This window comes from Pangasianodon hypophthalmus, chromosome 1 (genome assembly GCF_027358585.1).
Source record: "Pangasianodon hypophthalmus isolate fPanHyp1 chromosome 1, fPanHyp1.pri, whole genome shotgun sequence".
NCBI lineage: Eukaryota > Metazoa > Chordata > Actinopteri > Siluriformes > Pangasiidae > Pangasianodon > Pangasianodon hypophthalmus.
This window is the reverse complement of record NC_069710.1, coordinates 19,627,641-19,644,175: the sequence shown is the minus strand read 5'-3', so window position 1 is coordinate 19,644,175 and position 16,535 is coordinate 19,627,641. Positions and strand designations below refer to the sequence as shown.

Here is a 16,535-nt window from a genome sequence, read left to right as displayed (position 1 = left end):
TAAACGCATATGCGTTCTTGGCGTGGTTATGATCAAAAAGTCTATCGGTAAAAGATTTTACTTGGGGTCATTTAGGCTATATCAGTTTTGTTATGGGATGAATGTTTGGGGTAAAATCCAGCAAAATCAAAGAGATTCGAAATCATTCAAAATCAAAGAGAGTCCTTCTGAGCAATGACAAGCACTAATTACATTAATGGTACCTGTAGATCACCCAAAATGAAGTAAACCCTGGCAAAACGAAACAAAACAACCCCCCAAAACAAACAAACAAACAAACAAAACAAATTAACCTACTTAGATCTGTACCATTTCAAAGTCTTTTATTTGTCATATGCACAGAACGTCAAGGATGTTTACACACTGAAATTCTTGTGGCAAAGCTCAGGTAAATTGCCACATGAATACACATTATAACAACAACAACAACAACAACAAAAACATGCAAAACACAGACTTACTAAAACTGGGCAGCTGAAGACTGGAAAAAGACCAGGTGACTTTTTTCCAATCTTCAGCTGTCCAGTTTTGGTGAACCTGTGCCCAGTTTAGATTCCTGTTCTTGGCGGACAGGAGTGGAACCTGATGTGGTCTTCTGCTGTTTGGTATTTTGTTCATTGTGGGATGCTTTTCTGCTTTTTAGAAAGCTTTATTGCTTTATTTTTGTTTTTCGCACCATTCTGTGTAAACTCTAGAGACCGTTGTGCATGAAAATCCCAGGAGATCAGCAGTTTCTGAAATACTGAACCAACCCTTCTGGTACCAATATCCATGCCACGGGCAAAGTCACTGAGATCATATTCTAATGTTTGATGTGAAAATTTAACTGAAACTGTTATCTATATCTTAATGTTTTTATGCATTATGCTACTGTCACATGAATAGTTGATTGGATAATTGCATAAGTGATCGGATGTACAGGTGTTCCTAATAAAGTGTATATATTCATCATTCAATCATCATTCAATCAAACATTTAATCAATCATTCATTTTCAGTAACCACTTTATCCTGTTTGGGGTTACAGTGAATCTGGAGCGTATCCCAGCCTATCCTGAGTGAGGAAGGAACACACCCTGGGTGGGCTGCCAGTCCATCACACCATGCACTTACACATTCCCACACTACCTACCAATCCAGGCATGCATGTTTTTAGGAGGTGGGATTTAACCAGAGAACCAAGAGGACCCCAGACCCCAGGAGAACACGTGAAACACATACATATCCTGAGCACAGTAACACAAACTGGGGACCCAGAAGCTGTGAGGTGGCAACGCTACCTGAGGTGTCACCATGCTGCCCTAACTGCAGTCCTTTTGAGTAACTGCAAGTGTGAAACCTAAGGTCCCTGTTTATAAAAAAAAAAAAACAATAAGTCCCCTTAGAGTGCTGCCATTTCTTTTAATTGTCATGTGCACAGTTTGTCAAAGACATTTGTACATTGAAATTCTTGTGGCAACACTCCGGTAAATTGCTACATGAATATGAATATGTGCAGAATATATGCACAACACAACGGCAAAAAATATCGTCTAATAAAAAAATAAGCAAATATGAATAAAACAAAATACAAGTGGGTTACAAGCAGGTAAGAGGTGTGGAATAAAGTTTTACAGTACTGTTATAATGCAAAAACCCAGGCCAAGTAGTAGCATTTTCTTGAGGATCTCTGTGACATTGAGTGGTATTTGTCTTTCTAGCCAGGACTATGATGATGTATAGAGTAGTCAGACACAAATCCTGCAAATGTCTAACACCCAAGGTAAATACAAGAGAAAATCAGTCATTGTCAGAAAAGCACACAAACCCTGAACATTACATCTACATGAGAGAAGCATGTATACTCCAATATCTTACTGTCACCTACCCCGCCAGGTAGTGTTAAAAAAAAAAAGTCAATAGCCATGTTAGATATGGGGAAACAGAAGCCTGTATTCCATTGATCTGTATGTAATTCACATCCATGCTGATACCCAGCAGCTGACTCATTTGTGATTCAAGTCTGCAAACATGGAAAAAAAGACTTCCATTTGTGATTCATGTCAGTGGCAACAGAGGAACTGAGGTATCTAGTGGCAAATAGAATGAATAAGACAGCAGGGTAAATCTGCCTGGCTGCAGCTGGGTTGTCCCACAGAGAAGGAGGAGGGTGAATACAGCTTTGTACCCTTAATCTTGCAGCCTGAATATCAGACACTAGAGGAATTTAACATATAGGTTAAGCAGAGACAGACAGGAAGGCTAACAGCACAGGAAGGCTTCTTTGCCAGCAGTGTCCTTAACCAGGCTAAGCAGCCAGGTGCTCACTCTAAGGAGATCACAACCTTTACACTTTGAGGCTGGAAAAACTGAAGTATTATACATGGTTTCTTGAGAAATGGAATGTTCCAGACAGAACTCTACCAGCTGTGCAAGCAAATTGCTTCTGAAAATATAAGAGGTGAAACTAATTGCTGTTCAGGTTTCTCTTAGCCTGTTTAAGGAATGACATTCATTATTTTACCTTAAATATCCCAAGTTCTTTGCTATACTTATGACTAGATATATTAACAGTTAAGAGTGGCATGGTGGCACAGTGAGTAGCCGCATAGCTCCAGGGTGTCTGGTTAAGATCCTGAGCTTGGGCTAATTTCTATGCGAAGTTAGTAATTTTTTCCCTTGGTTTTCTCTGGGTTATCCAATTTCCTTCCACTTCCCAAAAACATGCATGGATTGGCTAGACTAGATTGGCCTAGGTGTATATGAATGTGTGTGTGCTTGGTATGCTGCGATGGACTGGCATCCCATCCAGGGTGTATTTCTGACTCATACCCAGTGTTCCCAGGATAGGCTTGGTCCCCAAAACATTATTTCTGCTCCAGCACACTTTACAGTTGGCATTACACATTGAGGTATAGAGTGTTTACCAGGCACCCAATAAACCCAGACTTGTCTGGTACACTGCTGCAGAGTGCAGCGCTAGACCATTCATCAGTCCAGAAAAAGTCTTTCCAATAGTTCAGTGGCGATAATTTACACCACTCTGGTTCACACTTGGAATTGTGCATGTTGATTTTAGACTTCTGGGCAGCTGCTTAGCCATGGAAACCAACGTTGTTTAACTCTCGACGAACAGTTATTGCGCTGATGCTGCTTGAACAAGCCGTTTGGAATTGTACTGATTGTTTCAGCCAAGGTCAGGAGAATTTTCAGACTTTGCATTTTGAAACTGCGACCCTGCTCTGGACCACTTTGTGGCCATCTTGTCGTAATTCCTACTAGACATTTAAAATGAAAATAACATCAATTATTGTTGATCATTTGCCACACTATGATTGTCCCATACCCCTTTTTTTTAAATGATGATGTGTTAAATTGTATGTACTGCTATCAGGAATGGGTGTACCATCATAATTCACTAATTACCATTAAGTCATCCATGGTAATGTATACCTTTGGCCATGTAATGTATTTGATGAAAAGATCCATCACTAAATTGGAATTCTGATATATATGGTATACACTAAATGGAAATTCTGATGTACAGTATATGGTATACATGTTGGTGAACAGTATTCTACTTAACAGACTTAGTAGACCAACAGCATACTTTTAAAACCAAAACATAGGCCTTAAAACAGTTCCAAAGTTAAGTAAAGATAAAACTGTAGTGTTCATCATACCAGGGTTGCAGGTAAGAATGCTGAAAAACTGCATGATTTGGAAGGCAGCAAAGTCTAGTCTTCTAATATTAGCATAATCTCTGCAAAATTACTAGTTAGGTAACATTTCGTTAATTTCAGATAGTTACCAAACCTTCACATCTGCACACCATTCAGATTGATTAAAAATAGCTACGTCTAACTGGTAACCTTTCCATCAGCACCCGCTGTTTCCAAACCACTACTAGGAAAGAATGAACTTGCATCAAAAGCGCCTAGATTTAGCATACCACATCCACAGTTGTGTCTGCCATCATCTTCCAGCAAGACTACGTTTTCCAGCCAAAATCCTTTGATTCTTCTAAAGGAAATATGAGACAATCTTCAGACAATCTTTATACAAACTCAATGATATTAAATATATGATCCAGTTGTTCCCTCTTGTAACAGCTTGGCAAGTAGAACTTACAATTTGGTGTAATGTGTGCTAAAAAAAAATGCTGAACAGCCTTTTCTTTTTGACCACCCTGTGAAAATAGATGGCCAATAGCTGACTCAGAACCCTATTTGCCAACTGTGCAGAGCAGTTTAGTGACCACATACTACACAAGCTGACTGTTACCCAAATATCAAAGCAGAAAAGTCAGTGATATATGGTATGGAATGAATGACTACGTGATGTATGACTAGGATTTGAAGACAGGAGGACCGCATGGATGATTCATTGAAGGATTGGTGATGAAGGCAGCTTTGGATGTAGTTTACTTCTCTTGTACAGAATTTACAAGAGCTAAAATATGCAAGCCACAGTCTTTAAAAAAAAGAGGTAGAGAGGGTGTGGAGACTAACCCACCCAGACGTTCCCAGACTTGCCATCAAACATGCTGCCATCCTGCTTCCACACTACCACCGCCTTTCCAGATGTGCCACCAACCTGCTTCCAAATCCCCCCCACCCCCTGTAGACACCAACTGTAGGCACACAGACATTGATTTGCCACAACTAGATTAAGCAAATCTTGAATCTAAAATGACAACTGAAATCAGAGTTGAACTCACTGATTGTAGTTTACTGTTTTTTTTTAATAACATGTTGTATGGATTATCCAACAAGGATGCCATATAAACAACAATCATTTCAAACTGTGGAAACAGAATAAAATTTTTTTGAAACTGGTTATAGAGCTTTTTTTTTGGTAATTAAAACTAGTTAAAGTTTAGGTTTAAAGGCTAAAATGTAATTTTTTAAACACGGAGCTTTAATTAAGTAGAAAATTTGGCAAAGGTCAGGGGTTCTTTTCTCTAGGAAGCAGTTTTTGAAGCCAAAGTCCTCTCCCATTCCACTGCCACTGTTTTATACAGCTCCATGGTGGCTTTTGCGTCTTCTACTGAAGAGTGGCCCTTTTTTCCCATCTGTGGACACAAGGGGGGTTTGTTAGAGAAAGCCTCAAAGCAACACTGTAGCTTTAAATCAAATCTATACATCTGGCTGGATCAAGAGTTTTACAAAACCAGGTTAGCTAAATCTGCATCGTTCACTTGGGTGGAGGATAAGAACACCTACATCTCATGAATTAATGTAGTAATAAAGGACAAAATGGCACACAGAAAACTACCAAAACTACACAGACCCATCAGTAAGCTGATAAGGATATGATTATAACTATCCCCAAAATATTTGCAACTTATTCGATTACGCAGAATTAATGGCCAGGTTTTTCAAAGACTCTTTGTTTTCTTTAATGTCAGACGAACCTGTATATCCTTGTTCAACAGAACCTTTGTGAGGGTCTTCAGAGAGGCAGGTTGGTTCTCTGGCAGACCAGCTTTCCGGTTCAGGATGGGAATGCGTGAGGTGTCTCGCATGAGATGGACAGGATGGGAATAGTGCAAAACCTTAAAATCATTCTGGACAGCATGGCCCACAACCACTTTCCCTGTGAGGATCCTTAAAATCTGTGGGAAGATGTGTATTTGGAATTACTTCACTGCAGATTAACAAATTTAGGAAAAATACATTGTAGTTCATCGTGTTGCCAATTATAAAGCAATTAAGAAGACACGACAATGCTTTACTTCTTTACCTCTCCCTGGGCTTGTTTGAAGGGTGTTGCATTATGGAGATCTTGCCATCTTATTCCACTCCAGCGAGTGCGAAGATCTGTGACTGGATTAACAGGCTTGATGAACTTGTCATAAATTACATCTCCATCATAGGAGACTATGCTGCAGCGGGCCAGCTCACTGCAGTGACCTTTGGGTCCTGTCCCTACCATCTCACAGTCAATGGCTATATATTTCATTGGGTTGTGCAGTACTGAACCGGATCCTTTTTTAGATGTTGACTTTGAAGGCACTGTGAATTCCTTGATGGTTGCCAAGTTTCCATGGTGGGCTTGCATGGAATTGGAGGGATTTGTGGACAATTCAGGCTGTAGAGTAGTAAAATTGGGGAAAACAGCACTGGCTTGCGAATGGTCCTTTCTTTTCCAATGCAATTTGTTCTTCTTGCATCCTTCTTTTTGACTGATATTTGTGTTTTGCTTTTTATTCAGAAAACCCTTACGCTCCAGGTAGCGCCTCTTTCTAACAAATTGTTTGTGTCTGGCATTTCCGCCGGCTTTCTCATGGCCCTCACTATGGCCAGGGCCATTGAAGTTCAAGTTCAGAGTAATTTCTGACATACTTTAAGAGAACAAATATTCCACAGGAATAACTGCAATGTTTCAAGAAGTTCTCTTCATTACAGAGTAGAGTTGTTAAGTCCAGTGGTGATGCTTAGCTGAACTGCTTATTCAGCCCCTGCACGTGGATGTTCTGTGCATCTTTAAAAGAAAGAAGAACAGTACAATATTGATAAGATGTTAATAAATGTAGTATTAATTTATTTATTTTGCTCTTTATTAGACTAGATTGTAGAAAGATAGTTTGAGTATATTGTACTCATGTCAACTTAAGTCTTTAAAGAATATATTTGGTGTGTAGAGCAGCGAACACTACTGGACACCAATATTATTGATATGACAGTGTTAGGTGTAGCTTCAGAGCTCTTTCACATGCTTTCACAACGAATATCAAGCATCTCCAAACTATCAGATGGAAAACTTTTTTGGTCAAAATCTTATTCGGTATGTCATCATAATTTAAAATTTAAAAGCAAACACAAATATAAACTCTGCCTTCAGTTGATAAAATTACTTTGTGCAACTTTAGTGTGTTTATCTTTGGGAGGCATCAGGACAGATACTGGTGTTTATATTTACTCATACTTGTAAACAAAATGCTCCGATACCAACATTCGATAGACAGGTGATTATATTATATAAGTCTAGTGTACATTATCATGCTAATAAGCGAACACTACAAAATGACAGTGATAGACATATTTTACGATTAATGATGGCAACCAAAACAAAGCAAGCTGCAAACTGTGCTCTGTGAAAAGGTCAGGAAGAGGAACTACAGCATCTTACAGTGCAAGTAACCTAAAAAGACATCTTTGAGGCATATAAAGAGTATCTTTGATAGAGAGGGCAGCCATACTGAGTGTGTAGAGTAGTATCAGGGAGCATGGGCTTTTAAAATGAGCACAAGGTGCTGTGAATTACACACCAACACAAAAGTATTCGCAAATGTGATAGTGATGGGAAGATCAGATCATTCTACTGACTTAGATCTTTGAACTTGTGCTTCAAAATGAACAAATCTTTATTCAGGTCATTTCGTTCATTTGAGCAGAATGAAATTAAAATGTTACATTTTCAATAGCCAGAGTCCCCCAACACATCTACTTATGCAAACTTTTATCATATACCGAATAAGGAAAAAAAATGATAATGCATCCAAGGACAAATTTATGAGAAACAGAAATGATTCATTCACCACTCAACTGGGTCTTCTGGTCTGAGTTGGTCATTCTTTTGTCACGTGACAGCCGCATAGGCTGAGCCTCTGAAGAGTTTAAAGCAGTAAGTAACTCTTTATTACCAGATTCAGTGTTATGGAAAAGAACCATTATGACAGAAATTCACAAAATTTATAAACTGTATCGTGTAACATACCGTTGTGTAACTGTAACAGTAAAAATTAAACCTAACCACCAAAGCAAACTGCTTGTTTGAAAGGAAGGTTGGGAATTATGAACTAATTTCTGTATCCAGTACAGAATATATGCGGCTGTCACGTCACGTGACAAATTCGAACCGGAGTGAACGAATCATTTCTGTTTCCTGTACATAGCCTGTGCAGCTGTCACGTGACAAACAAACGAAAGGATGTTGCGCATGCGCGGACAACGCAAATAAATCACTTTATGAGACAACTCGTTATTCTCGAGTCATATGAAAGATTTGCTCAAAACGTGAAGCAGTGACCATTGTTGCCAACTCAGTGACTTTGTCGCTAGATTTGGCGACTTTTCAGACCCACTAGGCAGAATGCAAATACGACGCAATTACGTCATGAATATGCTAATTAGCGCATGGCGTCATCTAGCGACATTTAGTGGCTTTTTTATTGAAACTAGTTGGCAAGAGTGGCAGTGAATGCAGAGACACGGTCAGCACTTCAGTTGTGTGAGCTCTGAGCCTGACATATGCACTTCCTTTGCTCTTTCTCGGCAGGTCTACAGTCTGCTCAGGAGTCAAGGGGCAACTCATGGCACACTGAACTCATTTTAACAGCCATGATCACTGGTACTGCACTGTGTTCCCGGGTCAGCTGACTTTAAAACTCAGTCCGAGCAGTTCATAGCGAGCAGCACACTTCAGCAACCAACATGAACAGAGATACATGAAATATTCCATCATGCCTCTGATTGATTAATACAGAGTAGGGTTAGTAGCACTTACTATAATCATCAGTATCAGTACCGACTAGGACCAGAAAACAACATGTCCTAATTATTCAGCCAGAAAAAACTGTATCGATGCTTCCCTAGTTTCTCTAATACTATATATTTAATTCACTTTAGTATAATCAAATACAAACATATTTAAACAATAATACTTCACTAGTTTGTCACATGTAGCTCAGATATGAATTTTAAAAATGCCTCTGTGTATTATGGCTTACTGTCAACTTTAACTTAAAGCTATTTTAATTAACTTTAAGCAAGCCATCAAAATTCAATACTCAAAATTAGGGCATCCAAAGTATCAGACTTTATCAAAAGGCAGATGTTCATGCCCAGGCATGTTGCTTTTAGAGCCTAATGCCATGAGTGTTGATTTAATAGAGGCAATAAGCAATTACAAGAAAATCTAAATGATCAGTGAACTAGTTGGATTTAAAAGAGATCATTTAGAGATCACATAATTAACTAAACAACCCATAAACAAAATAAACACAAGTACGCTAATGTTAAGTTTCTACGTAACAAATCTGTCGATTGTTGTCAGGCTGATTTATTATCTCGGTATATCTGTTCTGCCAAACGATGTACGCCACTGTACCCCTACAGTAAATTAAATATAGGTAAAATTCGACATTAATTTTAAAATGTTATTTTAAAATGAACACAGTACCTTCCCTCAGCACGAGTCAGGATAGATGCACTTCCGGGTTGGAGGGCAACGTTTCCTCATAGGCCAAATCCCAAATCAGCCCCTACTCTATACATAAGTGCACTACATGGGGTATGCAATAATAGCTTTTACACCCTAGATAGTGCATATATTTAAGCCAGTAGCGCACAATATCGGATTGAACCATAGTTTTAGCAACTCTAGCTAGTTGCAGGCATTTGTCTCCAGTGGCTCTTTGACAGTAAACCAGATTCTTGATGAAAAGTCATTAAAAAGCCAGAACGATGAGGAGGAAACGGCGATGTTGTCAGGAAGAGATGTGAAAATGTTTACACTTTCAGAGCAGCAGCAGAAGGACTTGGCGAAGAGCCTTGTATCGTTCCTGTCGAGATATAAGCACATATCCGACTCTTACATTATTGTAATGATCACTTTTTAACCAGTCTTTTAACCAGTCTTATTAAAATCAAGGGCTTTTCTGGTTTTATTCCCTCTCTTCTTCCCAGAACAAATGATTCTTGCTAAATGTCTGTATGTTCAGGAGTGCTTTAAGTGGGGTGGGTTGTATCTGGGACCATGCTGCTGGTAAAGCTTTATAATTCCTCCAGTGCTGGAATATTATTTACTGTGTTATTTATTCTCAGGAGTTTTTCAGTGAGAACCTGTGGGGAACACTACCTGAAGGATGGCAGAAAGCTTTGAGAGATTTATCACCACCTCAGATAGCAGACCTGCTGCTGGAAAGAGAGACCAAGAACAGAGTGTAAGTATAAACTGTTTATATATATATATATATATATATATATATATATATATATATATATATATATATATATATATATATATGTACACACACACACACACACACACATATATGTGTGCGTGTGTGGGCTAGCTGTCTAAAAAGGGCATCAGTATTAAGTTTCATTTTTGGCATCCACATTAACAGATGTCTTAGGCGGATTAAGCTGGACTTTTGTGGGTCCAAGTGCAACAGCACCAACAGTATATTTTCCCAAAAACTCACAGAATCAGGATGCTGCACTCTCAGGAGTAGTGATATTGCACATGCGCCGTCCAGATATCATGTATTGCGGAGAAACTGTTTGATATAAACCCAACTTTATAGGTTCAAACATAACAGAATATTTACATTGCTGTGTATACAAACTATAGGGTCTATGCATAACATAATATCAGAATTCAAATAACAACTACACGATTAGTAATTTTCACACTGAATATGTAAAATGGCTGCCCTACTAAAGATCTTGCTTATAAGTTGCAAGCCAGTGAAACCTACTGCGTACACTTTAAGCATCATAATAGTCCTACAAGAGATAAACACTAAGAGATAAACACAGTTACAAGACTGCAATATTGTGTACTAGGTTTGCATGTGCTAGCCGGCCATGTACAGTGCTGTTAGTGCTGTTCACTATCTTCTCTTCTTCTACAGATTACTGAAACTAGCAGTTAATAGCTCACACATGCACATTATCACTCATCCTGAAAGCGCAGTAGCCTGAGAGAGCCGCATCTCTGAAGGCTGCAGCAGTACCCGGCTGGGCTGATTTCTTTCTAGCCCAGATTGTAGATGACAGCTGTGTCCGGTGATTACACAGAATGAAACACTCCCTAGATTGGGGCTGATATTTTTCGGCCCATGGCACTGATACATCCATAACACATCATCAGTACTGATTGAGAAGACACGTGAAATAGAGTCACAAGTGTAATGAATGAGGTGGATTATTTCATATATTATCTTTTTTCCCTGAAATGCCTAATCTAAAACTAGTTCAATTAAGCACGCATTGTCCAGTCAAAGTACTAATTACACACACGGCTAGATGACAAAAGTAAGTTTAGAGTTTTTTGGTTTGAACAAAAAAATTTTTAGAAATCAGAAATGCACCTGTCTGTCTTTGTGTGTGATCAGCCATCACTGAGTATAAACAAAACTCTTTCTATTTTGTAGCTTCTGAGTTGACTTTATCATAAAATAGGACATTAAAATATTCCTTTAATAGAAATAAACACCTTGTTTTTGATGCAATATCGTGTTTAATTATATTTTGACTTTTTTTTTTAAGCTACCCTTGTGTGTGGCCTCTATCTTTACTGGCACTACGGGCCACAGCTCACACACTGGCATTTCCTCGGATGTCTCCAACCTACTGGTCCAAGGACATGGTAAAGGCAGATGAATTTCACTCCAACTGCAGTCAAAGCTCTCTGCTTGATCATATATTCCGCAAACATGTGAAACCCAAGAAACAACATGAGATTCGTAAGCTTGGCATGGTAAGTTAGACTCCAGTACAGATTTGCTAACATGTCTGTGTTTATTCACCGTTATTTCGTGAACATAAAAACAAATTTTCACCACTTTATTTCAGTTGGTTAAGCAGCTATGTGACCAGACTCAGTGTAGCAGTGTGGTTGATGTTGGGTCTGGGCAGGTAAATATTCTATTACTTTCTGGTTGATTTTACTGGTTTATACTGACAAACATTTGACAAAAATTTGGATGCTCTCCAAACATCTGAGCCACGGTTCATAGAAAATCGACTGTCATTGTCAAGTGAATCATGATTCAACGTTGGTGGGAATACAAATTTACAATGTCTCAAACCAAAATGACACTGTGAAAGAGACTGAGGACTGTCACCGTGGTATAGTTAGTTTAATTTTTGACATTCATGTTTTTAGACTAATCCGACTAACGTTCGAATGGATGATGTTTGTCAATAGAGTCCCACAGATTCACAAAGGAATGACCACAGAGAATGATGCATAGCAGCTGTTCTGTGAAATTCAACACATGACAATGTTTGTGTCATTACAAAAAAATAATTTAACCATCTCTTATTTGTATAGCATACAAAAATCACCACTTATGCATTTGTTTTCCTTTAAATATATTTAAGGAATATCCCAATCAGAAATGGGTCAAGAAATATTTCTGGTGAGAAATTTATTTATTGATCTTAAACTAGGGTAATATGTTCACTGTATTAACTGGTGGCTAACAACTGTAGCATTCCATGTTTTCTCCAACTAGCATGACCTACAAAGGTGAAGCAACATCTATCAGAACTAATAAAATGTCCATCAAAAGGAACAACTACATAAAATTCCAATTCTAGCAATAGTTTATTAATCTGAAACTGTTAATACACTTTCTACATCAGTCACTCTGTCCCTGTATCCAGGTTTGGCTTACTTGCGAACTATTTTCATTGACAGAGCAAAAATAAACAAAATATTTGGCCATGTTGTGTCTGAATTATCAGTTACGCATTATTCATTTCTTGCTTATAGAACTGTTGTATCAAAGCAATATCACACTCGCAGTTGTGCGGTTATACTATACAGTATATCAGCACGGCTGTAACACAGCCGTGCTGATATTCAGTGGCACTCTTGCTTGTGCAACATTGCTTAAGTGAAACAAACCAAACCAAATGAATATAATGTTCCAAAACCAATTTAACTCTGCAGCAGACATTAGTAAACTAGGTCTAAAAACAGCCATATGATTCTTTATTTGTAGTTTTGAGTCTGCCATACTTTTGGACTGTTGAGAACTCCACTAAGTGTCCTATTTCTTCATTATAGGGCCATTTGACCCGTTTCCTGTCATTTGGGCTTGGTCTGAATGTTACTGCTGTTGAGGCTGATTCCAATCTAGTTTCCATGGCCTCCAAATTTGATGGACAGCTCCTGTCAACCTTGGCCAAAGAGAGTCGGAAGGTATTTTTATAATCGGCACATTATATTTCATTTATAGGTAAACAGAGGGAAATAAATCCTCCGTGACTGCATTTGCAACTTTTCACTTTTTCAGACAGGCATCGCTCACACAACACCTGATCCTGTACCCCGGCACATAGTTGGCTGGGTCAACCCCAGAGACACCTGGGAGACTTTCCTTCAGCAGCTAGGGAAGAGGGAGAAAAACAGTGAGAGTTACCCAGGCACAGCAGGACCATGTAAAAAGAGACAGCGGGTATCGATGACATCAGGCAAGGAATGTGAGCTTGAAACAGAGCTCGTTTGTGGAAGCCAGCACTTGTGCACAGGGGAATGCAGTTTGGTAGCTTATGCTGATGAGAATCCAGCTAGGTCTGTTCTTCAGCAACATGAAAGGGAAAGCAATGACTGTGTACCTCTGTCAGACACTGTGATGGAAGAACATCCTCTGGGATGGACTTCATCCATACATCCTGAGGTCTGTTCTAGTGTTAAAGAACCAACGTGCTCGGATTTTGTACTGACTGGACTTCATGCTTGCGGTGACCTTAGTGCTACTCTACTCCGCCATTTTGCTCATTGCCCCCATGTTCGAGGAATCACCTCTGTAGCATGCTGCTATATGAAAATCACTACCAAGGAAAACCCTACGCCTCCTGGAGTCATCCTCCCCTCTCTGTCTGATAACACAAATGAAGTATCCCAATCAGAATATGGCTACCCAATGAGTGAGTGGGTGAGACAGTTGCCTGGACACGAGCTATCCTATAAGGCCCGTGAGGGAGCATGCCATGCAGTCGAGGACTATCTTCATAGGTTGAGAGATGAGAGCTCATTACTGAAAACACACTGCTACCGAGCGACCCTGGAGACCATCATCAGAGCAGAGAGGCCTCAGCTACGCAGAGCAGGCATCCAGACCATTAAAAAAGCCCATATGCTACCTTTCACAGAGTCAGTATCATTCCGTCATTCTTATTAACAATATGGGGTTACGTAGTAATAGTGAGTCAAGAAGATTGATCTTGTTCTATAACCTTGACGACAGTTTACCACTTTTTTAGGGGGGTTATATCACTTCTACCTCTCAGACACACCTCACCAAAAAAATGGTGTCTTTTGCTATAAGTTACCATTCAAAAATACACCAAGGAAAGTGATTTAAAATGCTGTTTGTTCTTCTGCTTCAGTCAGCACAGACGTGTTCAGACAGTGCAGTCAAGCCCAGGGAGGTAGATACTGAACTACACCTATATATAGTGCTTTACAGTAACCACCAGGTGCTTGGGAGATAAAAAGCAGCCTCATGTCTATTTTAGTTATGACATAGACAAAGTTTACATGTCCACTTTCTTATTAATTGCTGTACATTTTTTTTCCTAGTGTAGAAAGAAAGAAAGCTTTTTCCGCTCATGAGCCTGGGGGTTACCCTATAACCCTGTATATACTGACATGCCAGCTTCTAGGCAAGTGATCTGTGAAATGACTATATGGAAAATGTCCTTTCACAACCCTCCCCCCCATTGGAGTGACTGCATTTTTCATCTTCAGGGTTGGCAGGTCTGAAAATGTCTACAAAGTTTGTATATTTACTAAAATAACCATAAGCTACACAAAAAGCGGTGTTTTGTTTTGGGCTAAAGATGATTTTGGACGGAGTGCAGTTTAGTACAAGCATATTCTGTCTCTGAGAAACTGTGCCACAATGGTGTTTCCATTCTTTGAGACAACAGAGCTTATTGTCTTCTCTGTTTTTATAGGTATGCCCGTCTGGGGCTCACCCGTGTTGGCTTGCCTGCTGACCTGACCTTTGACCCTGTCAGCGTGGAAGGCCTGCTGGAGCAGCAGGGCAGAGTGGTGGTATATTTCAGCTTGGCTCTGCTGCTGGCTCCGGTTGTGGAGACTCTGGTTCTTCTGGACAGAATGCTCTTCCTGCAGGAGAGAGGTGAGTGTTCCAGACAGACAGGGGCTTGAGTCAACTAGTTCAGAATACCACTTTGCTCAGCTCTAATCATTGTTTACCATAAGTATTATTGATCATCATCTAATCATATAATGGCCCACAGTTTACCATTCAGTACCATTCCTGCATTTATCACGTTATGTTTATATTACATTTTAATGCTTCCCAGAAGAGTTTTACTATATTTTCTCATTTTGTTTGCATAGCTGACACAACTGGCTGAATGTCTCTTATACATAACCATTTGTATTGATTTCCTCAGTGGCGTGCTTCTGTAGCTAATGCAGTACGTTTTATGGCTAATGTGTAATAATTAATATTCACAGGTTTTCAGAGCCAGCTGATCCCACTGTTTGATCCAGCACTTTCACCCCGAAACCTTGTGCTGGTGGCAATGAAACCCAAAGAAGATGGAGAAGAGGTCATTTAGTAGAACAATTCAAACCAGTCATCTGCATTTTAATGTCCAGAATCCCCAAAATGTCCAAGACTGGATTTGCTTAAAGGGAAAGTTCACTGATGGGACTCAAGTGTGTTTATTAGTGAAATTATGTTGTTTAAATGAAGTGCTTTGAATTTTAAAACACTTTTTAAACCTGCTGACAAGTATTTTCTGCTAAGTTGTACTGGCATTTTATGGTTTTATCTGCTTTACTGAACAAAATCAGGTCCAGAACTCAGTATAACAGTCAAAATTCTTAATAACAGTACATATTTTAAACTTTTTTTTTTTTTTAGCTTGGGATTAAGATGAAATCTTGTCCAGAAAAGTGAAATCTCCCCGGATGTTTATGCCTGTTGTAAGTTATGTCTAAATTGCATCTGAGAGTGATGTTATTGATTTTATTTTATTTTGATATAGCTTTTTAATACATGTTGGTTTCACTGTGTCTGTCATTTTGTTAGCAATTATCTAAGACAACCTACAAAAGAATAATCCTCTTTGGCCCACAGAGGAAATTGTATAGACCCCAACAGTTCTCTCATAGTTACCAGAGTGAATGTGTTTTACAGGTTGTTTTACATTAATGCCTCTGATTAATTACCAGATTTGATACACAATTAACATACTGGAAGTACTTAAGCCATTATGTGTGTATTCAGTTACATTAGAACTGCTGACTGGGTGGCCTTTGACTAGTGTGCCCTGTCTGAGACCTAATAGTATTAATGAAGGTATCAGAGCTCAGGATCTGTGGTGCATCTCATAAAACATTTAGAACAGCACAGATATGAACCTACTATAACGTTTTAGGCAGAATCAAAGATAGAAACAGCTTAATTGAAGACATGAAAGATGATATTTAATAAACTGTTGCTAATTCATTGTTCTCACATCCATGTCAGGAGTGTCATGAGCAGCTGTACACTTCGTCTCAACTCCAAGCACTGAAATTCATGCTGAAGCTAAAGGTGATATTCTCATTGTACATGTTTTTCTTGTATGATGGCTTGAAAGTCATATGAATGAACATTTGGTATTTGATAATGCAGTATTTCATCCCATCCTGGTTGCCATTTCTCCTGTAGACAGAGTCGGTGAAGAAAACTATGTACATCTCCATCAGCTGTTCCGCATGTTAGTAGTACATTCTGCATCTCATATTAAAACTTTACTTATTTACTGTGATTTAACAAGCAAAATGAAT

At 39.0% G+C, this 16,535-nt stretch overlaps 2 protein-coding genes across 2 annotated transcripts; one reads left to right on the top strand and one right to left on the bottom strand.

The window, feature by feature from the left end:
- Positions 1-4,701: 4,701 nt before the first annotated feature.
- Positions 4,702-9,290, bottom strand: isg20l2 (interferon stimulated exonuclease gene 20-like 2). Its single transcript, XM_026926080.3, has 4 exons — positions 9,165-9,290; positions 5,724-6,464; positions 5,395-5,595; positions 4,702-5,052 (listed from the first exon to the last, which is right to left on the bottom strand). The coding sequence occupies exons 2-4, from the start codon at positions 6,321-6,323 to the stop codon at positions 4,942-4,944; spliced, it is 912 nt and encodes a 303-aa protein (XP_026781881.1). The 5' UTR covers positions 6,324-6,464; positions 9,165-9,290; the 3' UTR covers positions 4,702-4,941.
- A 75-nt stretch (positions 9,291-9,365) lies between these two features.
- mettl25b (methyltransferase like 25B) lies at positions 9,366-15,966 on the top strand. The gene is made up of 8 exons (XM_026926204.3): positions 9,366-9,585; positions 9,809-9,927; positions 11,261-11,471; positions 11,567-11,629; positions 12,789-12,923; positions 13,018-13,877; positions 14,684-14,868; positions 15,213-15,966. Exons 1-8 carry the CDS (start codon positions 9,466-9,468, stop codon positions 15,314-15,316), a joined length of 1,797 nt encoding a protein of 598 aa, XP_026782005.1. The 5' UTR covers positions 9,366-9,465; the 3' UTR covers positions 15,317-15,966.
- The last annotated feature ends 569 nt before the right edge of the window (positions 15,967-16,535 follow it).

Excerpts from the sequence above, each read along its gene's own strand:
- isg20l2 (XM_026926080.3), bottom strand. The coding sequence starts at position 6,323 with ATGTCAGAAATTACTCTGAACTTGAACTTCAATGGCCCTGGCCATAGT. Across the intron at positions 5,596-5,723 it reads TCAAACAAGCCCAGGGAGAG|ATTTTAAGGATCCTCACAGG; the intron begins GTAAAGAAGTAA and ends ATCTTCCCACAG. Across the intron at positions 5,053-5,394 it reads TGTTGAACAAGGATATACAG|ATGGGAAAAAAGGGCCACTC; the intron begins GTTCGTCTGACA and ends TTGTGTCCACAG.
- mettl25b (XM_026926204.3), top strand. The coding sequence starts at position 9,466 with ATGTTGTCAGGAAGAGATGTGAAAATGTTTACACTTTCAGAGCAGCAG. Across the intron at positions 9,586-9,808 it reads TATCCGACTCTTACATTATT|GAGTTTTTCAGTGAGAACCT; the intron begins GTAATGATCACT and ends ATTTATTCTCAG. Across the intron at positions 12,924-13,017 it reads TGGCCAAAGAGAGTCGGAAG|ACAGGCATCGCTCACACAAC; the intron begins GTATTTTTATAA and ends TCACTTTTTCAG.